The sequence below is a fragment of the Panthera tigris genome, chromosome E3 (assembly GCF_018350195.1).
Source record: "Panthera tigris isolate Pti1 chromosome E3, P.tigris_Pti1_mat1.1, whole genome shotgun sequence".
In the NCBI taxonomy this organism is placed as follows: Eukaryota; Metazoa; Chordata; class Mammalia; order Carnivora; family Felidae; genus Panthera; species Panthera tigris.
Genome location: NC_056675.1, coordinates 10,900,628 through 10,928,568, shown reverse-complemented (window position 1 = coordinate 10,928,568; position 27,941 = coordinate 10,900,628). Strand labels below are relative to the sequence as shown.

The following is a 27,941-nucleotide window of genomic DNA, read 5'->3' as shown; positions in this document are numbered from 1 at the left end:
GAAAAAAATAAAATTCTAAAATGACATTCGTTATAAAGCACTTTCTATATGTTCCAACATTTTACTAATTTGTTACTCAAAAAGCAGCCTACTATATGAAATTTTACTGGCATTTGAATTCATCTCGTATTTGTTAGGTTAAAATATCTGACCCTTTTCATCGTAAACAGGGAGGAGAGAAAACAGAAAATAGGAAAACTCTGGAACACTATTTGATAATACCAAGTTACCTGCATCAATGGACTCAAAACACTCAGATTTTAGAGGAAGGAGATTATAATGGCATCCCTATTGCTTTCCTGCTGGAACTAGAAGATGCTGGGATAAAACCAAAGGCTTTTTTTCTCTTCTGTTTGCTATTTCCCCTCTCATTTCAGAAGTCCTAGGAGGGGTTTATATTGTTAAATAAAACCACAATCAATCTTTTGCTTTGGGGACCCTCCTACCAAGCCAATGACTAGGACAAATGCATACAGGGCTCTATCCCCTACCTTTATATATGCAACATCCTTTTAAAACTTAGATACTTTATTTATAGTTGTTACTACACAAAACCATGTACATCAGAATGTTAGTGCTAGAAAGCTCAGCTAGAGAGCATCACCATCAACTCTCTTTTCATTTTGCAAAGGTTGAGAGATTAATTGATTTGCCAAAGATTATGTTTACTTGTTAGTAAAGGAATAAAGACCAGAACCCAGGTATGACTCAACTCTGTTCATAGTGCAATGTGACAATAAAAATCTCAAACATCAAGTATTTCAAAGCCTAATATCTAATGACCAAATTGTGGACGATGAAGCAATGCAGACTGCCTGAAGAAGCCGTGTGCCATCTGTGTCCTGTACACAGGTATTTCACTGTTGCAAATATACCGCACATCTAAAACAGAGATTTTGTTACAAACGAAACATCTAGTTACCTCCACCCGGTAAAAAAGAAAAAAATTCATCCACATAATTTTCTATAAAAAGATCTCAAAAAGAAATGTAAAATATTGTTGAAAATGAGCATCTCGGTATCTCTGCAAGAAATGTTTCTCAGTTAGAAACCCTAATTCTAAAATTGAATTTGGAAGGCTTAGTCAACATTTCAGGGATCTTGAGATCTCCCTCTACTCAGGTGGAAATTCATGAATGATTTAAAAAAGTTAAATAAAAAAGCAAATATAAGGAATAAAAATTTACAGAATAGCCTCCCTTTTTATTCCAGGGGGGAAAAAAAAAAAAAAAAGACACAACATGACCAGTTTATGAGAGAAATAATAATACTGAAACAAAATTCAGGTACCTCACACCTGTCATTTTCCTTGGGAGAAAGCTCTAAGAATTCTTTTGGAGCTATATAAACTGCTTAGAAATAGGAAGTCATTCTGCATGATAACAGTTTCAACTCAAGGTTGCAAGAATTTAAAAAGCTGTACCACAGTTAAATTTTCACTTAATGCTAGGATCAAAGGAGGACTGGCTGGTAAACAGACAAAGGAGTTCCCCAGGGTAATTGTGGGTATAAAAATAAGCAGAGAGAAAATCCCTCCTCTATTAATCCTATGTGGAAATACTACCCTACTTAAAAAAACGGTGCCATTAAATAATATGTTTAAGAATGAAATATCGACAGAAGCCAGTCATATTTTTAAGTCTAAAACACTGAAGTCACTCTTTCCTAAGAGATTCTTAACATGGCACAAGACGACCAGGAAAAAGGGCAGCATTTTGCAGCATGAAGAGTTTTACTTACCGCTTATGTTTTCATCCCCATACGCTTTATTATTCAATACAGTAAAAGATGTATATTACATCTTAGGACTAAAACAGTAAACCTGTTGGCTAAGAAGGCATACCAAAACAATCATCTTTTTGGTTCCCAATAAGGTGCTTGAAGGGTAATATTCTCTATAATAGAGAGCAAGCAATACAAATATAGAAAATTAAAAATCCCTTCATTTCTAACCTTCGGCTGGTACTTCCATTTCTGTTCCTTCATTGCCCTCGGAAGAATGATGGCTTCCTAAAGAGAAAATAAACCACATATACTAAACCAGTAAAAACTTACATTGGAAGAAGAGAAACTAGGTAACAGTGCAAATAATTTAAGACTTATCATACAACATATACAGACTGATTAAGTCTTTCGTAATTACAACAATGTGATCTAATTCAGAAAAACATGTAACACTTCTATTTGAAAGCACAAAAAATTGTTTTAAAACATAGATAAAGCAAACCTAAGTAACTTTGGGGATTTAATATTATTTACTGCAACTACACATACAATTACTGGTAGATGTTGGAATTTGGATCTAGAACAATTATGGCTCAAGGTACCACGCTCATCTGTCAATGACGCACACACAAAAACACAAATCTTTGCTCACAGCCTCTACTTAGTCTAGACAAACAAGCTCAGGTTTTGCTATAAAATGTTTCCTGCTTTCCATTTTAACAATGTCGGAAGCTATGGAAACTAAATCCCCATCATTTAATCAAAGTTGTACTAAAAGGAAACTCGGAAGTTAAAATTTAAGACACTACCTTTAGTCTCAAAAGCATTTTAATTCAGGTAATATAATCTGCCTGCTTCTAAAAACTGGAACATAAAGCAATGTGTCAGGTTAGGCAGTCACAGGTAAACAGGCTCATCCTACAGAGCAGAAGTCTTACTCATAAATAGGAAAGAAGTAATCCACAACATTGGAGGGCCACTTAGGATTAATTGCCCGAACTGCCCCCCAGAATAGTCATCCTCTGTCCTGAAATGTCTGAGCTACGAACACGGAAAAGGCTGAAAATCACTGCCTTCATGTATTAATAAAACATATTACCTAGGAGTAAGGAGAAACCACACAGGAAAAGGAAAATCCAATCTATCTTGTCATCCACTGATAGCTGAGCTGATACTTAAAAACATAGGTTTTAAGTATATTTTACCTTGATTTTTAGAGAGCATCGATTACACTTTCAAAAACTGCCAGTGTCCAGTATTTTTTAATTTCAAATGCCATGCTAAGGTCAAATACTTTGGGTTTTTAAATGCCTAGCTTTCTGATGCCATAATTACTTAGGATTCTTTTCCACTTACTCCATAGTATAAAAACTCACCTGAGCTCAAAATGCTAGGCTAATCTACAAATCTAGAGCCACAAATTATTCTTTAATTAACTTTTCAACTATGCTTTCTCAACCCAGTCCCAACCTCCACCCCTTTAACGTTGTTAACATCTGAATGCAAGGAGCCCTGGGTTCTCTGACGGTAAAGTCAAAGAAAACTAAGGTGTAAGGTCAAAGGATAATGGAGCAGAGAGCAGCATTTAAAAATGCAGGGTGGTTAAAGGATAAGGAGTTAAGGTGGTTGTTCCACCCTATACTACAAGAGGGCAGGTCAACAATGATTCTACGTGTCCTTTCTGGTTTTGCTTTTGTTTTTTGGGTTTTTTTTTTAATCTGAAATAAGCAATTACATTGACATAAAACCAAAAAAAAAAAAAAAAAAAAAAAAAAAAAGGAAAGAAATCCCACCCAAAGAATAGATAAAAGTAAAAGCCATCACAAATAGCCTATGATCATCAAGTTAGGGCACTCTATACGACAATTCCCAGAAAAGTATTCAAGTAGCAAACTTTGGGATTCATTTACAAAGTGGCATTTCACAATCTTTCTAAAAACTAAGAATCAACATGACCTTATCGATATTTACATTCCTAACTACACAATAAAAACCTTATTTCTGACTATTCTGATATAAGGTATAAATGTGTACTTTACCTTAAATATGAAAGTGTGTCATGTACCCATTTCGAGATTCATTACTAGATTCACAAAAGGGAAAATTGGTTTTGAAAAATTGTTGCTTGTGAAGTTCATTTATGTTTAAAAAAAAGGCCAATACATTTTTTTCCTTTTCCATTTAGAAAAGTAACAATACAGATAAAATACTAAAACACAGTCTGTGCAATATAAAGAACATAACATGAGAACAGTATGTGGGAAAACAGAAGTGAAGAGGTTATACCTTGTAAAGACTTCGAAAGGGGGAGTTTGTCATCAACATCATCAGTTTCGGAAGGGCCTGCTTTGGAATACAAAGATAATACTTCAAAAGTAATCCCAAAAATGTATTTTGGGTCACTTTAGCAAACGAATTTGGGTGAGTGAGATGGAATAATACAGCCTTTTCATGAACAACAACAACAAAAAGGCAAAATGAAAAAAAAATGACGAAACGAGTGGCATCAGCTTATGGTCTTACTGAATGGAAAAGGTGTGCTCAGATGAATTTGTTATATAGACGGTCCAAAGTGATTTTGAAAATGACCAGACATGTGGATCGAACGGGAATGACAGGTCTCAAATGGCAGACATGGGTTTGTCTAAACAGTACAAGGTTGGTTTGTAACAGCAAACTGCAACTTTTATACTTCATACAGGTTTTAAGTGCAGGTTTATCTTATAAGGTGTATTTCTTCCTTCCTTTACAAGTATTTGCTTAATCTTTTGTCATGCTGAAGAACACTGCAGAATCAAATTGTTATATCTTCCTTAGAATCTCTAGAATCACGTAATTAAAATACCAGTACGCTTGAATGTCCACTGAAACAGAAACATGACAAGCTAAGTTATTAACTCAGAATTCCGTCTTTCCTGCAGGCCCACAGGATTCTAACTTCACACCGTTCTTCCCAATTATAAATGTAGGAAGTATTCTGAGTTAACTAGACATTCACATAATGCTATAAACATTGTGATGATATATTACACATAGGAACAAGCTTGTTAGTGATGAGAGTAATCAATCTAAAACAGAGAACAAAACATTGTGTTTTTAATGGCTACTTAAAATAGGGTTCGTGTATTAAAATGAATACCAACCACTTCACTATCTCGGAGTATGAACTGGATAGTACCCTAAGACTTTTGAAAGGTGTCGCTAACGAAGGAGCAGCTTCACAAAGCACCCAACTAAGCAAAGAAACAATTTCCTAGAAAATGCACAAACTGTATTTGTAATTTCAACTACGAGCAAGAGGCTGAATTCACTGCTTCCCAGTCAAGTGTTCCTGGGTAAAAAATACACAGAAAATAATTAAATTGTAACTAAGGTTGCTGCTTGACCTGTAAGCGTAGCTTTAGCTGTTTTTTCACAAGTTTGGTTTTGGAGTATTCTCAGTAATGCTCTGTTCTGTTCCAAGATTTTAAAAGTAAGGTCCTCTTTAACACAAAGTACATTTTTGTAGGATTTTCAATGTATAGGATTTCTATCTTTTAAATAACCTGTTTACTCTGGATTTCTCATTTTACTAATTATATTATGTACAGAGAATTTAAGATTATCTGTGATCTGTGAATCACAAGATTATCTGCGAACAAGTCCATTTTTGTAAAAGATCCACGCTTTGTAAATTTATCTGCTGGGTGCTGGGTGAGTTCTATATGTGCGTATCAATTGGCTTATCTTTCCAAACTGTAGAATGCAAATATTCTATTTATCATCTATAATAAGTATTCGTTGGCACATGATGTCTCAGTTATCAATGGCCACTTGTTGGAATCTCCCACATGACTGTAGATCTAAAAACTTATTACAGTTGTGTCAATTCTTTATTTCTATTTTAATTTTGATCTATATTATAAGGGATATATGAATTAATGCCCACTATATCAACTCAGTGAATTATAACTATCCATATCATGTAGTCTAACTTTGTATACCTGTTACTTTTTTCTTTTTCGGCCTCAAATCAATATTGCTAAGCTGGATTTTGGGCAGTTCCGATTTGCCCAGTATGACTTCACAGATCACTATCCCTTCACATCACCTATGAAGTTGGTTGCATTTTAGCTCTGTATGTTTTAACAGCACATATTTGGGTTTTCTTCATCGTAAAATACGCAGCCTACTTCACCCTCACGCTCAAAACGCTGGTTGTGACTACCCAGCATGAAATCAAACATTCCCAGTGCTCACACCTGAACACCACTATCCTGGGGAAAGACTGGTAAGTGCACGGAGATATGTCCTAGCCCATCTTTTTTTTTTTGTCCTAGCCAAAAATTATGGAAGAAAACACGTATGTGAAAGAACGAACTACAGCATAATTACACAATGTACTATCACAACAATACCATTAAATCTCTAGGTGACAAGTAAATCTCAAAAACTCACACTGAATGAGGGACACACAAGAACACGTACGTACCAATATATACAGTACAACACTGTGCCAAACTGTGCCATCTGTGTCAAACTTAAAAAACTAAGAAAATACTGTGTGTAAAATGCATGCTCACACAGACACTTTTGTGGGAACAGGTATGCAGTAAAGGCATAAAATCTTTGTTCGTAAGGACAACCGTCAACTTCAAGAAAATGGTTAACTCAGAAGAATAGAAAAGAAAGCAGAAGGGCACCTGGGTGGCTCTCAGGTCATGATCTAACGGTTCCTGAGATCAAGCCCCGTGCTGGGCTCTGTGCTGACAGCACGGAGCTTGCTTGGGATTCTCGCTCTCCTCTCTCTGCCCCTCCCCCTTCTTGTTGCACGCGCACTTGCTTACTCTCTCGAAATAAAGAAATAAACATTAAAAAAAAAAGAAATGGAAATTTGGGACCCATATTAACATGTTATATACTGGTGTGTTTTGGGGGGTGGGGAGGAAAATGATGAAATAGTAAAGATTCTATAAACCTTGGCAGATGTACGTTATGTGTGTACATTTCAATATTTTATTTAAAAAGAAAGCATTTTAGAAATACAATGCAGCAATGCAAATAAGCGATCTATAAGCATACCCAACAACATGTCTCACAAATTTTAGGTTTTATGTAAGAACCCTAAAACAACAGTATGTGCAAAAGGATTCCATTTATGTGAAATACAGAACCAGACAAAACTAATCCAAGTTCTTACAGGTCAGAAGAAGGGTTACCCCTGGAAGGGGGTTGCCTGGAAAGGAGCCCCAAGGAAGGAGCTTCTAGTGATGATCCTGGCACCTAACAAAAGCCCCCTCAGAAAGCACGAAAGGAGAAACAGATCAGGAGGCAGCTGGAGATCTCAGAACTGTATCCCTGAGGGAAAGAGCAGTCAGAAACAGCAGTAAGGCCAACAGACCTAGACGACTCTCAGCCCACCTTAACAAAGTTTAAACAACGGAAAGTATACGAAGAATAGTCCCCAGTTGTAACAGAAGTGGACAGAAAATCAGTAACAGAAAGATATCTGAAAGTCCCTAAGTATGTGGACATTAAAACTACACACTTCTGGGGCACCTGGGGGGCTCAATCAGCTGAGCGTCCGACTTCGGCTCCAGTCATCATCTCACAGTTTGTGAGTTCGAGCCCTATGTCGGGCTTGCTGCTGTCAGCACAGAGCCCGCTTCGGATCCTCTGTCTCCCTCTCTGCCCCTCCCCTGCTCACACTCTCTCAAAAATCAATAAACACTAAAAAAATTTTTTTCCAAACCCTACACACTTCTTCCACTATGATCTACATCCTGGGTATCTATCTCCCCAAAAAATATAAGAACACTAACTCAAAGGGATACATGCACCACTATGTTTGCTGCTGCATTACTTACAGCAGCCAAATTATGAAACAGTCCACATGTCCATCGACTGCTGAATGGATAAAGAATATGTGGAGGGCTCCTGGTGGCTCAGTCGGTTAAGCATCCGACTTGAGCTCAGGTCATGATCTCGTGGTTCCTGAGTTCGAACTCCACATTGGGCTCTCCGCTATCAGCGTGCAGCCTGCTTCGAATCCTCTGCCTCTCTCTGCCCCTCCCCTGTTTGCGTTCTCTCTCTCTCAAAAATATATAAACGTTTAAAAAAAAAAAAAAAAGAATACGTGGAATATAGCCACAATGGAGTACTATCCAGCTATCAAAAGGAATGAACTCTTGTCATTTGCAACAACATGGTGGGAGCTGGAGTGTATAATGCTAAGCAAAATAAGCCACAGAGAAAGATGAAAACCTTAAGTTTCCACTCATATGTGAAATTTAACAAACAAAACCTTAAGAACCAAAACAGAAAGGGACGCCTGGGTGGCTCAGTCGGTTGGGTGTCCGACTTCGGCTCAGGTCGTGATCTTGCGGTTCTTGAGTTCGAGCCCCGCGTCGGGCTCTGTGCTGACAGCTCAGAGCCTGGAGCCTGCTTTGGACTCTGTGTTTCCCTCTCTCTCTGCCCCTCCCCTGCTCATGCTCTTTCTCTGTCTCAAAAAAAAATGAAACATTAAAAAAAATTAAAAAAAAAAAAAAAAAAAAAAAAGAACCAAAACAGATGAACACAGGAAAAAAGAGTGATAAATCAAGGAACAGACTCTTCTTTAAAAAAAAAATGTTTATTTATTTATTTTGGGAGAGAGTACGAGTAGGGGAGGGGCAGAGAAAGCATCCCAAGCAGGCTCTGCAATGTCAGCGCAGAGCCTGTCACAGGGCTCGACCCACTAACTGTGAGATCGTGACCTGAGCCCAAATCAAGAGTAGGATGCTTAACCAAGTGAGCCACCTGAGCGCCCGCAAGAAAGATGCTTAACCATAGAGAACACACTGATGGTTGCCAGGGGTGGAGGTGGGTGGGGATTAAGGAGGGCACCTGTAGTGACGAGCACTGCGTGCTGTACGAAGTGTTGAATCGCTATATTGTATGTCAACTGCTACTATATTTAAATTAAAATTTAAAAAATAGCTACACACTATGGAAAAACCATAGAACAGAGGGGGAAAATGGATTTTTTTTTTTTTTTAGAGAGAGAGCAAGCACAAAAGCAGAAGAGAGTGGCAGAGGGAGAGAGAGAGAGAAGAATCTCAAGCAGGCTCCACACTCAGTGTGGAGCCCGACATGGGCTTAATCTCATGACCCTGGAACCATGACCTGAGCCGAAATTAAGATTCAGAAGCTCAACTGACTGAGCCGCCCAGATGCCTCGGTAAAAGCTGGATCTTTGAGAAAAATGAAAACATTTGAGAAAGCTCTAGAGCTGGACCAATGGTTCTCCACTGGTAGTGACCGTGTCCCCACCCCCCTGGGAGTGAATATATCCTATAACGTTTTTGATTGTTACAACTAAGGAGATGCTTCTGGTACCTAGTGGGTAAAAGGCCAGGGAGGTCTGCTAAACATTCTACAATATAGAGATAGCATAAAAAAGATACCAACGACAATGCACTGTTTGCTCAAAATGTAAATATTGACATCTTGAGAAACCTTGAGCTAGAGCAACCAAGAAAAAAAGACACAAATTACAAAATTGGCAACGAGAGGGACATCACTATAGACTTTGCAAATAGTAAAATTTAAAAAACACTACTTAAGGTAAAGTAGACAAATTCCCTGAGATACAAACTGCCAGAGCTCAATCAAGAGGAAATACATAACCTGAACAATCCTATAACTATTAAAATACATTTAAAAACTAAAAAATAGACCGAATTTGGGCGCCTGGGTGGCTCAGTCAGTTAAGCCTCCGACTTTGCCTCAGGTCATGATCTCATGGTTCGTGGGTTTGAGCCCCACATCGGGCTCTGTGCTGACAGCTCGGAAACTGGAGCCTGCTTTGGAGTCTGTGTCTCCCTCTCTCTCTGCCCCTCCCCCACTCACGCTCTGTCTCTCAAAAATAAACATTGAAAAAAAAACTTTGTTTAAAAAAACAAAAAACAAGCTTAAAAATTTTCCATTATGGAAACCAAAAGGTCTAGGTAGCTTCACTGGCAATTTGACCAAACAAGAACAGAACAATACCAATTCTACCAAAAAATTCTTCCAATATATACCAACAAATTCTTCCCAATTTGTTTTATTGAGGCCAACATTATCAAAACCAAATAAATACATTTACCAGAAATCATCTAGTATCTCTTAATAACAATCAATAATACATAAAAAGGAATACATTATAACCAAGCAGGGTTTATTACCCCAGTAATCCGTGGCTGGTTGAACAAGTGAAAATTAATTATCAACTACCACTTTAACAGACTAAACAAGAAAACCCTATATAATCATCAAGGGACACAGAGAAGACCTTCTACAAATTCAACATCCAATAATCATAAAAACTCTTCCCAAACTCTGAACACAAGAGAACTTCCTCAAACGGATGAAGGGCACCTACCAAAAACCCACAGCTATCATACTGAAAGATTTCCTTCTAAAATTGTGAACAGGGTAGCGATGTCTCCTCTCACTACTCCTATTCAGCTACTAGAGGGTCCCAGACAGTGCAATTACACAAGGAAAGGAAATGGAAGAAATAACACTGTCGACCTAGAAAGTCCCAAAGATTTTACCAAAAAGTTGCTAGAACCAGTAAGTCATTTTTAACGACATCACAAGATACAAGGTCAGTATGTGAAAATCAATTATCGTTCCATGTATTGGCCATAGTTGGAACCTGAAATGCAAAAGAACAGTAGCATTTACAGTAACACCAAAACCCATTAAATACTTAGGTATACAATCTCACAAACTGTGCACAATAGGATCTCTATGCTGAAAACAAAGCACTGATAAAAGAAATCTAGTAAAAACTAAATAGGTAAGAAATATAAACCATGCTTATGAATCAGAAGATTGGATATTAAGATACTCAACCCAATTAGCTGTATAGATTCAGCATAATCACTATTAAAATCCCTATAATTTTTTGATCACCAAGCTGATTTTGAAATTTATATGAAAAGATAAAGGAGCTATAATAGGCAAAATAATTTTAAAAAAGGAGAACAATTTTGTAGGACACTCACAATCCGAATTCGTAACTTACTATAAGCTGTAGTACCCAACACAATGTGATTTTGGCAAAAGGATACACAGAGACCAACGTAACAGAACATACAGAGATGTAAAGGAAATGCAGTGGAGAAAAGTTTTTTCAACAAATGGTGCTGGAAAAAGTGGACCACACAAAAACTAGACCTAAACTGATGAAGACCTATAGGTAAAACTACCGATTTTTCATAAAGCATAGATGAAAATCGGTGACTTTGGGTCAAAGATTTCTTACCTATGATATTTAAGGACAATCCATACAGTGAGGGGGGTGGGGATCAACAAACTGGACTTCATCAAATTGAACTATTTGTAAATCGTATCACACAGGACTTTTATTCAGAGTATCCTTTTACACAGAATATACAAACTCAATTGCTCAGAAAAACGTCCACATTGCGTGGACTAGATCTCTCAGCTTGCTAGCTCCTACCTTCTTCAACTGTACTGAAGATACTATCATTTCAAACAATCTTTCCCTCTAAAGCATCAGATTTCCAACTCTTACTTCTCAGGCATCACCTTTAAATCACTCACACTCACAATCTCAAAAGGGAACATACTCGTGGCGGGGAATAACACGTTGCTCAACAGGCAATACCAAAGACAAAGGCAGACTTTTTATTTTAAAAATGAAACATTATCTGCATATAAAAAGACTATTTTATTAAATAGTTTTTATCAAATAAATTAAACTTATTAAATTAATACACATGTATTAGTAAGGTACCAAGAACTCCATTTATAAAGGCTAAATATTTTCCAAAATTTTAACTGTTTAATTGAAAACCCATAGAATTATCTCAATCTTCTAGCCATGTGATTACTAATGTCAAAAGCAATAAAGTGTTCAAAACTGACAAATAAAAATAATGATATTCACTATGAAATGGTTAAATGTATGTTTACAGATAGTCACATGATTACAAATCAGAATACATTTTTCATTAAACTTTTACAATGCTCCAGAACTGATGAGGGCTTATCTTGTTAAATGAGCTACAACTATTCGGCGAACACAAATTACAACTGAAATGAGGTCTCAGGAGACAACCACTGAAATGGTTAAAAAGAGACGACTGACCGGACAGGTGTCGGCAAGGACGTGAACAACTAGGAACTACTTGGACGCTGCTGGTGGCAATGTAAAAAGAGTACAAGCACTGTGCAAAAATGGTTTCGCAGTTTCTTATGAAGTTAAATACCTACCATGTGTCCCAGCTATTCCATTTCTAGAAATCTACTCAGGAGAAATGAAGGAATATTTCCACACAACAATTTGCACACAAAAGTTCACAGCAGCTTTGTTTTTAATAGCCCCCCAAAGTAGAAACAACCAAAATGTCCATCAACAAAGGGATAAACCTGTGGGGCAGCCAAGCAATGGAATCAGCTACTGACACATGCAACACTGGGGATAAATTACAAAACAATTACGTAGAATCAAAGAAGGCACACCCCATCCCGACAAAACAGTACATACTTGATAAGGATTCCACTTATACAAAGTTCTAAATGACAGAAACTAAGCTAAAATGACAGAAAAAGATCAGTGGTTGGCGGGGGAGGGCAGTGATTGTAATAGAACACAAGGAAACGTGAGGGTTATAGAAATCTCATTTCGAGTGCAGTGAAAAAAGTTTTATCCGAACGTAAAGACAACAAAACTAATCAAGTTTTATACTTTAAATACTTTAATGTATTTTATGCAGCCATAAACACAAAACTGACTATAAAATATCAAAAACGTTCTTCTTCTAAACTAAAATCCAATAATGTGTGAAAACGTGCTGCATACTGTGAAACTACAGCCTTCCATTCCTCCCTAAATAAGCAAGCCAAAAGATATGGAACAGAGTGACCAATAACAGCTAATACTTACTAACGTCATACCTTTTACAGATTTTTAAGATAAGGATAATGCTTATACGGGTATTTTGTGTTGCACAAACAGAGCCACCCAAGGTTCAGAAGACCTCTTGGGTCTCCCAAATAATACTAGAAATTGGAACTGAATTCTAAATTGTGCCCCAACTTTTGCTTGTCCTTTTAAGAATATCAATGGCTATTTTACATTTCTGCTGTAGATTACTTATCTCACTGCCGCATTTTTGAAATCTATTTTATTGTAGTGATCAATCATAAGCACGCATGCCAGTCACACAAGCAAGAAGTATTTAAGGAGTTCAGACAATCAATAGATTTGAATTTTAACCGCTGATAACTTTTGGAAAGAAAACCTGTATTAATAGTATTACCTTGAATGTTATATTGATAGTAATCAGGATCTTCTGATTCTTCCTTTACTGTCACAGCTGCCATTTCCAGGGAAATACCTACAAAAGAAAATGACATTATTTACTTATACTTTAGGGAATGCGTTAGATGGTGTAGGAAAATCTCTTCTGTCCTAAAATAGTACAGAACAGAAGTGAAAGAACAGTGAAGGAACTAGTGAAAGGACAGAAGTTCGCTAGGTAGCTAAGGGACAAAAATCACCTAAAACCCAACCTACACAACGTTGTAATTATCACTAATTTTCTGGGATTACTTGCTGCTAACTTTTTTTCTCTGACATTCTTATCTTTGGAATTGGAGAACATCAGTCCTACTCTCTTTTCACTCAACATTAAAAATGCTTTTACAGGGGCACCCAGCTGGCTCACTCAGGAGAGCACACGACTCCTGATCTCATGGTCTTCAGTTCAAGCCCCACACTGGGCGTAGAGCTTACAGAAGGAAGGAAGGAAAGAAGGAAGGAAGGAAGGAAGGGAGGGAGGGAGGGAGGGAGGGAGGGAGGGAGGGAGGGAGGAAGGAATCAAATAGATAGATAGATCTTTTACCAACCACTGAAAAGCACTTAGTCATCAGTTATAATAACTCACTACTCTGCAGTTATGGTGGCATAATTTTAAACCATTTTAATAAGATACATAGATTTTTTTATCCTAATAAATCCCTTTATTAACAAGGGTACAAAATACACCTTTCGCATAATGCCTTGCCTACAATGAGGACAGATCATCTGGCATGGGCCTTCGTGGCTAGACATGAAGGAGCACGCACGGTACAATTCCACATGCAGGAAAGCCAACCACAACCATACAGTCCTCTGATCAACTTCATACTGAGCCGGTGCTACGTGACTTGAGAAGTTGGCATGTAATTTTTTCAACTGAAGAAAACAGCTCAAAAAGAGCTAGCCTGACGTACTAGAGGACACCTACCCCTAACGCAACGAGCAATTACCGATGGGAAACTGATTTGCTTCCCACGACGGCGACAGGGAACAGGTCTGAAACCGCTCAGATTCTGCAGGCTGTCTCTTTACCACACGAGTGGTCATCAGCAAAGGTTAAGAGGAAATCACAGCAAACAAAAAAGGCAGATCCACTGGGGATTTAGACCCTTCAGGAATGAAGGTCTGGGTCGCCTCAACCAGGGAAAGGTCAAGAACCTTACCAGCTAAGGTCCTGACCGAAGGCAAAGAAAGAAATACAATATAATGGGTCATGGATTAGGAAGGTGTGGACTTTTTGTGACAAGTTGTTGAAATGTGGACACTATACGTATTTGCTTCCTTGTTGGGAGTGTTTCTTTCTGCAAACACGTGTATCTGGATATACCAACTGTTATCTCTTCTCCTCTGCATTGTTATTTTACAGAAGTTTTGTTAGGTTTCCCTTGCCACTTAGCCTTTAGAAAAAAAGAATATTCAAACAGGCTGAGCGTGAATGTGAGACCTAAGTAAGATAGCTCAGGAGAGGACATTAATCAGTCTCCCAGAGAAGGGGACAGAAACTGCTAGAACCCTGGAACTCCTCATTTTGGAGAGAGAGCAAAAGTGGAGGAGTCTGTAGGAAGGGCAGCTACACGCTGTGAGACGGAAACAGTTGTCCTTTTGTTCCAAGGAAGCCCAAATATGTAGGGGCGGGTGTGGATGAGCAGCCACAGGGGCAGCAGCCAGTGCGGTCACTGAGCTGCTGTCCCAGTTCCAGACACCCTCCCCGACTCTGCTGGAGCCTGGACCGCAAACCGGTCGGGCTCCTTGCAAAAACTCCCCAGGGAACGCAACGGGGAGGAGGCTGCGAGGCCAGAGATGAGAAAACCAACCCGCGTCTCGTTCCGGTCAGGGTCACTCACTGCTGGCACCCTCCTTCAATCTGACACTTCCCACAGCGAGAGCAAGACCCCCTGGGAAATTCTTCCGACCCTAGCAGGACCAGTTTTCACACGTCGCCTCAGACAGCGACCGTCCCACGGCCTCCCACCTCAGAAGGCAAAATTGAGACTTTAGGGTGGCGGCCAGCTCCTCGAGTCGTTACTCACAGGGCTCCTCAGCTACTCCTTCTAATACGAAGTTAATCATTAGTTAACCTTTACATTAAATTGTCTCCATTCAAGAAATATATAAGAAAGAAGTAAGGGGTGCCTGGGTGGCTTGGTCGGTTAAGCCTCCAACTCTTTGGATTTCAGTTCAGGTCACCATCTCACCGTCTGGAGATCAAGTCCTGTATCGTCAGGATCTGCACCGAGCGCGGACCCTGCTTGGGATTCTCTCTCTCTCTCTCTCTCTCTCTCTCTCTCTCTCTCTCTCTCTCTGTGCCCCCCACAATCGCACGGGCTCTCTCTCTCTCTCTCTCAAAATAAATAAACATTAAAAAAATTAAAAATGGAAATATTAAAAGCAATTGCAGGATAAATTAAGAACATAAAGATACAAAGTACAAGGAGAAAAAAGAAACCCCTAGAAGAGCAGTGCTATTATATCCCCAAAGATGGTTAAAGAATTCAGTAAAATACAATCTTTCTCAATTCAGCACGTTTATCTTTAGATACAAACTATTCAGGAGATGACTCTATGAATAAAAGAGAGAAAACAATTTGCAAAATGATGATTTAGGTGCAATCAACTAAAAGCTAAACAGAAAACTGACGTTTCCTGTGGCATGAAAAACAACAACAAAAAGCCTTCTGTAAAACAATGCAACAGATTCGAATACTTCCTCCCAATAAAGACATTCAACACTACCACTCTTGCAGATCTCCCCAAAAAACGAACACTCGGCCTGTCTGCACCACACACAAAAGCTGTCCCCGCCCCACGCACACACGCAGGCACAATTAACACAGCTTCCCCTTTCCCCAACTATTCACCCCAAATGCCATTAGAGGGCACTGAGCAAGGCAGACAGCGGCACGGGGCGGTTCAGTGCAGCAGGGTGGGCCGGCTGAGTGAGAAGTGTACTCACACGAAGGGCAGGGGAAGCGAGGGCCTTAGGAGACCCAGGCTGATAAGAGGGTAGGCAGGGCTGCGGACAGCCCGACAAGGAACGTCAGAGCGGGAGTCCGGGCAGGACAGTGACGATGAGACATGGGTTAGACAACGGGACATGGGTCAAATGAAGAAAACAGACTAAGGACTCTCATTGCAACAGAGGGATACGGAAAACCCCTTGGGATGTTAAGAGAACAGAAGATGTGGGCATGAAAAACTATAGCTGTAAATGCATGTATGTATATATTTTTGTGTACACAAACTCCCCCCACACACGGATTCCTAAGCTGCGTCCACTGGGAAGCAGTAAGGGCAATGGACGCACCTCCCACCAAGATACTGACATCTTGAGATCATTCTCCTCAGAAAGGACCCGGGGTTTCTTGGAATGGTTGACCCTAGGGCTGGATTAGAGAAAGTGCGAGGAACCTTGACCACCTTGTACTGCAAGAAAGGAAGTTGTGAAAAATTATGGCGAGGGGCGTCTGGGTGGCTCAGTCGATAAAGCATGCAACTCTTTTTTTTTTTTTTTTTAATGTTTATTTATTTATTTTTGAGAGACAGAGAAAGAGAGCACAAGCAGGGGAGGGGCAGAGAGAGAGGGAGACACAGAATCCGAAGCAGGCTCCAGGCTCTGAGCTGTCAGCACAGAGCCCGACCCGGGGCTTGAACCCACAAACTGTGAGATCATGACCTGAGCTGAAGTTGGATGCTTAACCTACTGAGCCCCCCAGGCGCCCCAGGCATGCAATTCTTGATCTTGGGGTTGTGAGTTCCGACCCCACGTTGGGTGTAGAGATTACTTAAAAAGAAAATCTTAAAGAAATAATAAAATAAAATAAATAGTATGAAATACCAAAGCATCATCTGTAAGAAAGCAACAATTTAAACAGTCATCAAGAATTTTTAAGCCTGTGGCACCTGGGTAGCTCAGTAAGTTGAGCATCCCTTTTGGGCTCAGGTCATGATCTCGTGGTTTGTGAGTTCGAGCCCCGCATCAGGCTATGTGCTGACAGCATGGAGCCTGCTTGGGATTCTGTCTCCTATCTCCCTCTCTCTCTGTGTGCCCTTACCCTGCTCACTCACACACACCCTTTCTTTCTCTCTCTCTCTCTCAAAAATAAATAAATTAAAAAAAAAACAAACTTTTAAATCTGTTTCTCCCTGTTCTTTGTGGAGTATGAGCAGAATGTTTGCCATCTGCTAGCTAAACTTCATCTTTCTTGGATTTTTATCTACATTTCCTTAACTAGACTTGGCATTTTCCCTTGCTTCTACAATCTTTGATCGTTTATTTTTTGGATTAGCTCTTTATAAGTCAAATACAACAAGGTTTGTCATTTGTCTTGCAAACAGCCATTCCCTGTGTCTCACATGTGCTTTGACACATTTTGGCTGACCTTGTCATCCTTAATGTTTAATTCTTTCTTAGTCAAACATATTGCTTAGAAATCACTCAAAGGACTACTAATTTTTTTTTCTAAAGGCTTTAATTCTAAACTCTTATTATATCTGGAATTCTTTACAAAGTCACATCAAACTATCGGTATTTTGTTTCCCGTTTTCTAGTTGATTCTCTGGTGTTCTACATTCATAATCACACGTACAAGTCAATGGTGCCCTCCACTTTCTAATTACTTACACCTCATACTTGTACTGGTTTGTACTAGAATTCTGGTAAGAAACTGGTGAAAAGCTGCCTCTCTGTTTTACAAACAGTGCTTCTGGTAGTTCACTCTTAAACACAATGATGGAGGGGGTGTCTGACTTCGGCTCAGGTCATGATCTCATGGTCTGGGGGGTTCCAGGCCCACGCAGGGCTCTGCGCTGACAAAGTCTGTCTCCCTCTCTCTCTGCCCCTCCCCCACTCACACTCCGGCTCTGTTTCTCTCTCTCAAAAATACATACACATTAAAAAAAAATTCAACACAACGATGGGCTGGCATTTACAATTATGTATGACAGCCTGACACATCAGGTTAAGGATTTCCGCTGCCTTTTTATCATCTACTCAGATGATATATTATTTCTGGTTATTTCAGTAACATGAGAAAGGGAGTTTAGAGATTTTCTAATCTCATCCTTACGTTCCTAAGTGAATTTTAAGTCTGAAATTCACTGCACAAGGTAATTTGTTTTTAAAGATTTTTTTTCTTTTTTTAAGGAATCTTTCTACCTAATGTGGGACTCGAACTTACAAGCCTGAGATCAAGAGTGGCACACTGTAACAGCTGAGCCAGCCAGGAGCCCAGGATAATTTTTTAACCAACTTGGGAGGATGGTGAAAGCCCCACAATGACAAGTTCTGCAAGCGTGAATGTGATGTGACAAAACTGACAAACGGCTTCCATCCCCTGCAGGAGATCAGTCTGAAGATGTCACTTTTTAGCAATGATACAAAACTACATTTTACACAATTGAAACTTTTGGACCCCAGCTATAGCTGACGCTCAGGTTATAGTTTACGTTATGTCTTCAATACGAAAAAGCAGTAAATGTCCATTTTTTGTTGCCAATCACCAAAGCTAATCATTAAATATATTCTTAGTAATAATACAATGATCTTTTAAAGCTCTGTATTATTTTTTAGAAGATATTTTTTTTTTCAACGTTTTTTATTTATTTTTGGGACAGAGAGAGACAGAGCATGAACGGGGGAGGGGCAGAGAGAGAGGGAGACACAGAATCGGAAACAGGCTCCAGGCTCCGAGCCATCAGCCCAGAGCCTGATGCGGGGCTCGAACCCACGGACCGCGAGATCGTGACCTGGCTGAAGTCGGACGCTTAACCGACTGCGCCACCCAGGCGCCCCAGAAGATATTTTAAAAAATGGGGGGAGCACCCGGGCGGCTCAGTCAGTTGAGCATCCAACCTCAGCTCAGGTCATGATCTCACAGCTCATGAGTCTGAGCCCCACGCTGGGCTCACTCCTCTCAGCCTGTCAGCACAGGGCCTGTACAGATCCTCTGTCCCTGTCTGCCCCTCCCCCGCTTGTGTTCCCCCCAAAACAAACAAATAAAAAATAATAAAGTTATGTATTATTTTTAAACACAAGGTTGCTGTCATTCATAGAACCAGAGTAACAAAAAATCCTAACAATAAAATTGTCATCAAGTCAGGAAGAGCTGTATGTCTTATAAACAGGCAGAACCACTTGTGCCCTAGAAATGGGACATGGGGAGAAGCAAACGTTAATTGAAATATCCAAGACCATGCTCAGTTCTGAAAGTACTCGAACAATAAAAATCAACTTAAATATATGGTAAAAGTGGGAAAGGGGGGAAAAAAAAGTATTGAAGATAGTAAAAAAATTATATCCTCATTTTCCATATGTTAACAGATAATAAAACCAAACCTTAAAACGACAGGAGATAGAGTGTACTATTGGTCTAAGACTGGGGGGCATCTGAGTTCAAGGAAACAGAACTGAAGGCACAGAAGTACACCTGGTCACATGCTGTCTGACAGGTGCTGAGGCAATCCAACGAAGAAACGAGAGCTTTTCAACAGATGCTGGGGCGGCAGGGTAGTCCACACACAAAAGGATGAAATCAGACCCTTCCCTTCCCTTCCAACAAGCACAATGAACTCAAAACAGATCTTAGGCTTAAACATAAGAGTTAAAACTACACAATTCCAGAAAAATGCAGTAAGTGAGAAATTCTTCATGACCTCAAGTTAGACAAAGATTTTAGGTTTCCTAGGGGTAACACCCAAAGTAAAAGTGATTAAAGAAAAATCTGAAAAACTGAACTGCATCAAAATCAAAGCAGTTTTAAGGCTTCAAAGGATACCGGTAAGCAAATGAAAAGAAAAGCCAGAGTAGAAAAATATATTTGCAAAACATTATTTCTAATTTCAAAAATCCAGAATATATAAAAGAACTCTAATAAGTAAGAATTAAAAAAGAAAGAGGAAAAGAGAAAGAAAAAAGAACGAAATCTTGCCATTTGTGACAACATGGATGGACGTAGAGGGTATTATGTTACATGAAATAAGTCAGAAAGACAAATACCATATGATTTCACTTCTATGTGGAACTAAAAAACAAAACAAATGAGTAACAAAAAACCAACCAGACTCAAATACAGAGAACAAACTATTGATTGCCATAGCAGAGTTGAATCAGGAGATGGGCAAAGTAGGTGAAAAAGATTAAAAGGTACAAACAGTTATAAAATATACACATCATTGTGATAAAAAGTACAGTATAGGGAATATAGTCAATATTATAATAAGGTTGTATGGTGACAGATGGGGACTATATTGAATAATGTATAGAAGTATCGAATCACTACGTTGTACACCCGAAACTAGTAACACTGTATGTCAACTCTACTTCAATAATAAATAAATAGATAACCAAAAAGAAAAAAAAAAACAACATAATTAAAGAACAAGCAAAAAAATTAAAAAGACATTTCATCAAAGGTAATATATGAATAGCTAATGAGCACATCAAATGATGTCCAACATCATTAGGAAAACGCAATTAAATGTGTTCTGTTTGTTTTTTACTGTTTATTTATTTTTGAGAGAGACAGAGCATGAGTTGGGGGAGAGGGGGGACAGACAGAGAGGGAGACAGAATCCGAAGGAGGCTCCAGGCTCCGAGCTGTCAGCACAGAGCCCGATGCGGGGCTCGAACTCACAGACCACGAGATCATGATCTGAGCTGAAGTCGGACGCTCAACCGACTGAGCCACCCAGGCGCCCCAGGAAAATCCAATTAAAACCACAATTCTAGGACATTCTGGAAAAAGGAAAATGATGAAGACAGTAAAAAGATCAGTGATGGATGACCAGGTGTTAGAGAAGACAGACGGAAGAACAGGCAGAGGACAGGGGAGTTTTAGAGCAGTAGTACTATTCTGTATACTATAGTGCGGGATAACAGTAATCATACAGTTATCGAAACCCACAGAATGCACAAGACTGAACGCTAATGTAAACGAAGGAGTCTGGGTAATAATGGTTCATCATTTTTAATACCAATGTGACACGGGATATTAATAGTTTGGGGGGGAGGTATTGCTATGTATGTGTGGGGGTAGAAGATACATGGAAACACTCTGTACTTTCGTTCAATTGTCGTGAACCTAATAAAACTGCTCTAAAAATAAAATACCTATTTACAAGTGCACAAACAAAAAAATAAACCCCACACCCATACACAATGAGACACCACTTCATATTCACTAGAATTGCTATACTCAAAAAAGAGAGACAATACCATGTGTTGCCCAAGATGTGGAGAAAGTGAAACCTCCAAACACTGCTGCTAAGAACATGCAGCCACTTGGGAAAAGAATTTGCCAGCTGCTTAACTAGTTAGGCACAGAGTTACCATAGGACGAGCAATTCACTCCTGGGTATCTACCCAAGGGAAATGAAGACATTTTTTCTACACGAAGACAAATAGGAGTATTCCTAACCATCCATGTTATTCGAGACAGCCAAAAAATGGAAACAACTCAAATGCCTGCCAAACGGTAAATGGATAAAGAAATGGTAGTATATGCATACAATGGAATAACATTCAGGTATGAACCCTACAACTATTGTCGAAGATGATGCGGAGTAAAAGAATCAAAATGCAGAACACCACATATTGTATGATTCCATTCATAGGAAATGTCCAGCTAAGCCTACAAAACCCAAAAAGTAGACTAATGGTGGGAACAGGGCTTCTATTTGGGCACCAGCTTTCCATTTAGGATGACAGAAATGTTCCAAAATTAGACTGTGGCAATAACTGCAAAACTCTATAGATGTACTCAACACCACTGAATCTTATACTTTAGGGCAGGTGAATTCAATGGCACGTAAACTGTATCTCAATAAAGACATCCAAAACTATCTATATAGAATAACACTAAAAGCATGACATTTAAAAATAAGGAATTCAGGGGTGCCTGGGTGGCTCAGCTGGTTAAACACATGACTTAGGCTCAGGTCCTGAGCTCAAGCCTCACATCAAGCTCCCTCTTGTCAGCACAGAGCCTGCTTTGGATCCTCTGTCTGCCTCCCTCTTTCTGCCCCTCTCCCCCACTCATGCTCACCCTCGTTCTAAAATAAATAAATGTTAAAAAATAAAATAAAATAAGGAACTCAACACTCAAACCAGCTTAGAGTTAAAAGCAGTCTCCTTGGAGGGCAGAAACAAGAGTGCAGGGGAGAAGGGACAGTAAGAGGACATTTGATGGGTTTGTATAAAAAGCACTGTAGAACCAGCTGACATTTTACACTATTATTCCTATATAACTGGGGGGAAAACCTAATAATAAATTTTGTTTACAAATGGGTAATTAGCAACAAACTTCTGGGTAACACTTAGTAACTCAACTTTTTAGGTGTTAAGCATAATATGTCTAACACTTAAGAAATCATGTCACCGGTGGAATAAATTTGTTCTGTCTGCTTCTCATCAAAGCATTATCGGAAATAATGCGTCAAAATACAACCTTCTAAGTTAAGGGAAAGGTTTCCTTACTTAAATTTCCTAGAGGACTCTAAAAGCACAAGTACATACCAGAATCTTCCGTGGGCTCAGTTTTCACTTTGATGGGGCCACAGCTGAAAAGAAAATAAGGCAGGATAAAGCAGTGCGCAGGTGCGGGCGGCCACACAGCAGTCAGGTCCTCACGTGACCAAGCTCAACGCAAACCTGACTTAACTTTAAATGTACGTATTTATTTCTTTGCATATATAACTTGTCAACTGAATTTAGTACTTTAATCCCAATCAATTTTTGGGTACAACAGTATAATAGTAACTTGCAAATTCCACTGTACTACAAGGCCCTCCTATTCCCCATGTAGTTATCAATCTATCACATTAGCTTCCCCCAGGAACTACTTGGTCAGAAACTGCATTTTCATAGGACCCCAAATCAATCAGCTGAATATAAAACATCAAGATATGTGATATGGTACTTTTTAATATTCTACTACCTCAAATTCCTAAAGACTAAAAACCGCTATGGCATGGAAGTTTATTCGTACTGATGAACTATGTTTTACCTTCCACCCGGAGATAGCATTGACCTTTCAGCGTCTGTTACCATCACACGACCACCTATGTACAAAAAAAAAAAGAAAAGAAAAATGAGATTCAGGTTTTTCGCACACTTTCAATATGACTAACATTTCCAAAGGCCCTGAGCAGACAGTAGGGGAGGAGGGGTGCCCACAGCTCTGGATCAAGCTGGAGGGAGTACCCGGTGACTCCACACGACAGTGTCCTTTGTCCTCCCCTGTAAGGAAAGGAAGTGGGGTGACAATCCTGACGGCGTTCATCCCCTCACCGGCCAGCACCCTCCCCGACTTAAGGAAAAAGCTCCTATTTTTACCGATGCAATAAAGAAAAGCAATGTACTATTACCCTGCCAATGTAGAAGAAGCCTCTACTGATGCAGGAGTGCTGACAGAAAGTTCTATCATGACTCCATTTGGCTCACGAGGACTGGAAAGCTGTGACTGGCTAACAGGTACAGGGTTTTTATTTGGGGGTGACGAGAATGTTCTGGAATTACATGCTGGTGACGGTGTCCATCTTGTAAAGATACCAAGACCCATGGAAGCATACACCTTACAACCCTGAATGTTACATATACTAAAAAAGCATGCATTTTATGTTTGAAAAACATAAAAAGGAAACAAGAGAGATGGATGCCACCGCATGTTGATGAAAAAGTCGAGTTAACTGGAGTGCTCTCCCTTCTGGCGGGAACGGCCAGTGGAGTAAATCTTGCTGAAAACCAGTTTGGTGCTTTCCTAAAAAATTAAATACATAACCACCATTTGCCACTCCAAATTTAGGTATTTACTGAAACGTATGCTCGTATAAAGACGTGCCTTCAAACATTCACAGCAGCTTTCTTTATAATTAAGGCCAAGATATGGAAACTCAAATTTTCATGGGCAAGTGAATGAGTAAACAAATTGTGGTATAGCTATACATTGGAATACGAATCAGTAAAATAATGAACTACTGATAGAAAGAATAAGGATCAATCTTAAAATAAAAAGCAAAACAAGAGACGCCGAGGGGGTTCAGTCAGTAAGCGTCCAACTCTTGTTTGCAGCTCAGGACATGATCTCACAGGGGTCGTGAGGTCGAACCCTGCATTGGGCTCTGTGCTGTAGCAGGGAGCCTGCTTGGGATAGTGTCTCTCTGTCTCTCTCTCCCTCTCCCTCCCTCCCTCTCCCCCCCATTGCCTCCCTTGCTCACACTTGCTCTCTCTAAAAATAAATAAACATTAAAAAAAAAAGGAAAACCAAAAAAGTACCTACTATGATTCCATTTATACTTAAAAATCTAGAAAAGCCAGGGGCGCCTGGGTGGCTCAGTGGGTTGAGCATCCAACTTTGGCTCAGGTCATGATCTCACAGTTCGTGGGTTCGAGTCCCATGTCGGGCTCTGTGCTGACAGCATGGAGCCTGCTTGGGATTCTCCTTCCCTCTCTCTCCCTCCGCCCCTCCCCCGCTCATGTGCCTGTTCCCTCTCAAAATAAATAATTTTAAAAATCTGGAAAATACAATCCCATTACAATCTCAACTTTCTAATTACTTTGCAAGTTGGTATGATAAAAAAGTTGGTATACAAACCCACCTGCTTGCACCACTCAGTATAAAATATCCTATAGAAACATAGTTTAGGGGCACCTGGGTGGCTCAGTTGGTTAAGTGTCTGATCTGACTTCAGCTCAGGTCATGATCTCACAGTTCATGAGTTCGAACCCCACGTCAGGCTCTGTGCTGACAGCTCAGAGCCTGGAGCCTGTTTCGGATTCTGTGTCTCCCTCTCTCTCTGCACACCTCCCCTACTCACACTCTAGCTCTCTCTCAAAAATAAACATTAAAAAAAATTTTTTTAAAGAAACATAATTTAATTAACAACCAGGCCCCAATGTTTCAAAAGAAGTTTCTAAAACAGAAGACTTCAAAAAATACAAGTGGCAGATTAAAACTAATCTAGAACACTTCAGGGAGAAAAATATCAAGAAAAAAGTCGAAGCTTTAATTGAAGAAAGACAATAAATCTTTTCTCTCTCAATCTTAAGAGGGACATCTACAGAAACCCCACAGCTAACAAATGGCAAAAGCCTGAATGTCCTCCTCCTCATGTGGACAGGGCGATGTCTGTTATGGTCACTTCCATTTGATACCGTATTGGACATTCTTGCTAGAAGCACAAGATCAAGAAATAAAAAGCACTCAGACTGCAAAGATGTAAACCGTCCTGATTCACACACACAAGACCCACTATGCAGAAAGCCAAGAAACAGGCAGAAGAAACAAAAATGCCAAAGAAATTCTGGGGAGAAAGGTCAGTCTTTTCAACAAACCGCTGGAACAACTGGACAGCCACGGGCACAAAAGCTGAATTTACACGCTTACCATGCGCCATAATAAAAAATTAGCTCAAAACTAACCGCAGGGGCACCTGGGTGGCTCAGTCAGCTAAGTATCAGACTCTTGATTTCAGCTCAGATCGTGACCTCACTTTGTGAGGGTGGGCCTGCCATCGGGCTCTGTGCTAACACGGAGCCTGCTTGGGATTCTCTCGCTCCCGCTCTCTCTGGCCTCCTACCCACTGAGTGCACTCACTCTCTCTCAAATAAACATTAAAAAAGAAAACAAGAAAACACAAAACTGACCTAAATGTAACAACTAAATGTAACAACACAGGCTATAAAAGTGACAGAAAAAAACACGACACATCTTCACAACGTTGTGTTAGGCAACAATCTTATATACAAGATCAGAAGCACAAGTGATAAAATAAACTGGGCTTTGCAAAAATTAAAAACTTTTGTCCCTCACAGGACACTGTCAAAAGACAACTTGTCAAACTGGAGAACATCTTTGTATCAAAAATATGTAAGAACTCTTACAACTCAATAATAAAAACACAAACAACTTTGTGGAAAGGACCCGAACAGACCTTACTCCAAGGAATATACAGAATGGTCAATAAGCACATGAAAAGATATGCAACATTATTAGCAATTCGGGCTATCCCAATCAAAACCACAATGAGACCACTTCACACCCACGAGGATGGTTAAGAACGCAAAGTCACTAACAAGTGTTGACAGGGACGCGGACAAACTGGAACTCTCAGACAGTGCTAGCAGGAACATAAATGGTGCAGGAACGGTGGAGAGCAGTGTGGCAGTTTTTTTAAAGCTAAATGCAAAATCAGTCTATGACCCAGCCATTCCACTCGTAGGTATATATCTCTAAGAGAAATTAGAGTACATGTCCAGACAAAAACTTGTTCAAGTATGTTCACAGTAGTAACAGCCAAGTGGAATCTACTAATCTAATGCTCTACCAACCCGTGACTGGATAAACAAGTGGTATATTCATCCATAGGGATACTTAGCATTCAGCAAGAAAAAGGAAATAACTACTGATATACCCAACGATCTGGATGAGCCTCAACTGAATTATGCTGAGTGAAAAAAGATAATCTCAAGAGGTTACATTCTGTAGATCTAATTTATGTAACATTCATGAAGTAACAGAGAAGAAGATAAAAATATTCTAAAATTAGATTGTGACAATGACTGTAAACTTTTTAAACTTTATCACTGTAAATTTACCAAAGCCCACTGAATTGGATGCTTGAAACAGGCGAATTTTATGGCATGCCAATTATACCTCAACAAAGCTTCTAACAACTTAATCTTTTCATCATGGTAAGAATGAAACAAAGGTTACTTAACAAAAAATAAAATATATTGGGTGTGTATATATTATTTTGTCCTTTCTTCCTTGTACTGGTTAAGAGGTCGCCAATGATAATGGTCATTTATTTCCAAAAGTCTCAAACAAACGTGCCTCCAAAGGGCACCAGTCTCCTAAAAATCACTTTGCCCTTCAAATGCAATGGCTTAACCTTCCCCAAAGGAAGTTCTGTTGAAATCCTCCTCGCTCTTCAAGGACCCATCTTAATGCCCTTTCCAACTCGAAAGCCTTCCTGGGCTATACACAAATCCTTCTTACAACAAACTTGCAAAGCATTTTCTTTAGCTATCCCTACACTGTGCAGCTATGCTCTTGATGTAGTGACTTTATGGGCTTTTTATCTCTTTCCATTAAAGCTCAAAAGCTTTAATGCTTATGCACAGTTGTGTATCCCATCCCCACCCAATCTTATGCTCACTAATTCTGTGCCTGATCAATGAACACTAGATAAATTAAGCCATCCTCTTAATTCTGGCTAATGATGGCAGATCCAGTCTATGATTGAACATATTGCCCACAATAAAACCTTGACTATGTCATTAAAAAAGTAGCAAAGCAAGTCTCTACTTTTTCAGCTCAGTGACCTTTCATTGGTTTATATATAACACCCCACTCCAAAAGGTCTTATGTCATATTCTCAAAGAAAAAAGAGAAATTAGTAAAACGTGTTAAATTTGGCCCAAAAGACAGTTTAGGAAGTATGAGTAAGCAAAATAATCACTTACCTAGGTGCTTCTTTGGCTCCAGGAAAGGTCTGTATTAAAACAAAACAAAAAACTATACATGAATACACAAAATTATTGTAAACCTTAAATTTAAATGACTTCTACAGTAAACAAGAGTTTTTAAAATATATGGGGTGCCTGGGTGGCTCAGTCAGTTAAACATCTGACTGCGGCTCAGGTCATGATCTCACAGTCCATGGGTTCAAGCCCTGCATCAAACTCTCTGCTGTCAGCGCAGACCCCGCTTCAGATCCTCTGTCCCCGCCCCCCCTTTGCCCCTCCCCACTCATGGACACGCGCGTGCTCGCTCTCTCTCGCTCTCTCAAAAATAAAGAATTAAAAAAAATTTTTTGATATATTAAAATAAGGTGAATATTCAACTTTATATGAATAAACTCTTAATGGGCAAGGGAGAAA

At 39.5% G+C, this 27,941-nt stretch overlaps 1 protein-coding gene across 9 annotated transcripts in view; it reads right to left on the bottom strand.

Annotated features, from left to right (window-relative positions):
- Nucleotides 1-27,941, bottom strand: part of GTF2I (general transcription factor IIi) — a 107,637-nt gene that overhangs the window by 45,186 nt on the left and 34,510 nt on the right. For 3 of the 9 annotated variants that reach the window (XM_042971799.1, XM_042971803.1, XM_042971800.1), the window contains exons 6-11: nt 27,525-27,553; nt 23,065-23,119; nt 22,575-22,618; nt 13,023-13,100; nt 4,012-4,071; nt 1,954-2,010 (exon numbers count right to left, since the gene is read on the bottom strand). In XM_042971799.1, the coding sequence (XP_042827733.1) occupies nt 1,954-2,010; nt 4,012-4,071; nt 13,023-13,100; nt 22,575-22,618; nt 23,065-23,119; nt 27,525-27,553 (323 nt within the window). Of the gene's footprint in view, nt 1-1,948; nt 2,011-4,011; nt 4,072-13,022; nt 13,101-22,574; nt 22,619-23,064; nt 23,120-27,524; nt 27,554-27,941 lie in introns of those variants that run through there. The other 6 variants (XM_042971801.1, XM_042971805.1, XM_042971802.1 and 3 more) reach the window with 4 other exon arrangements.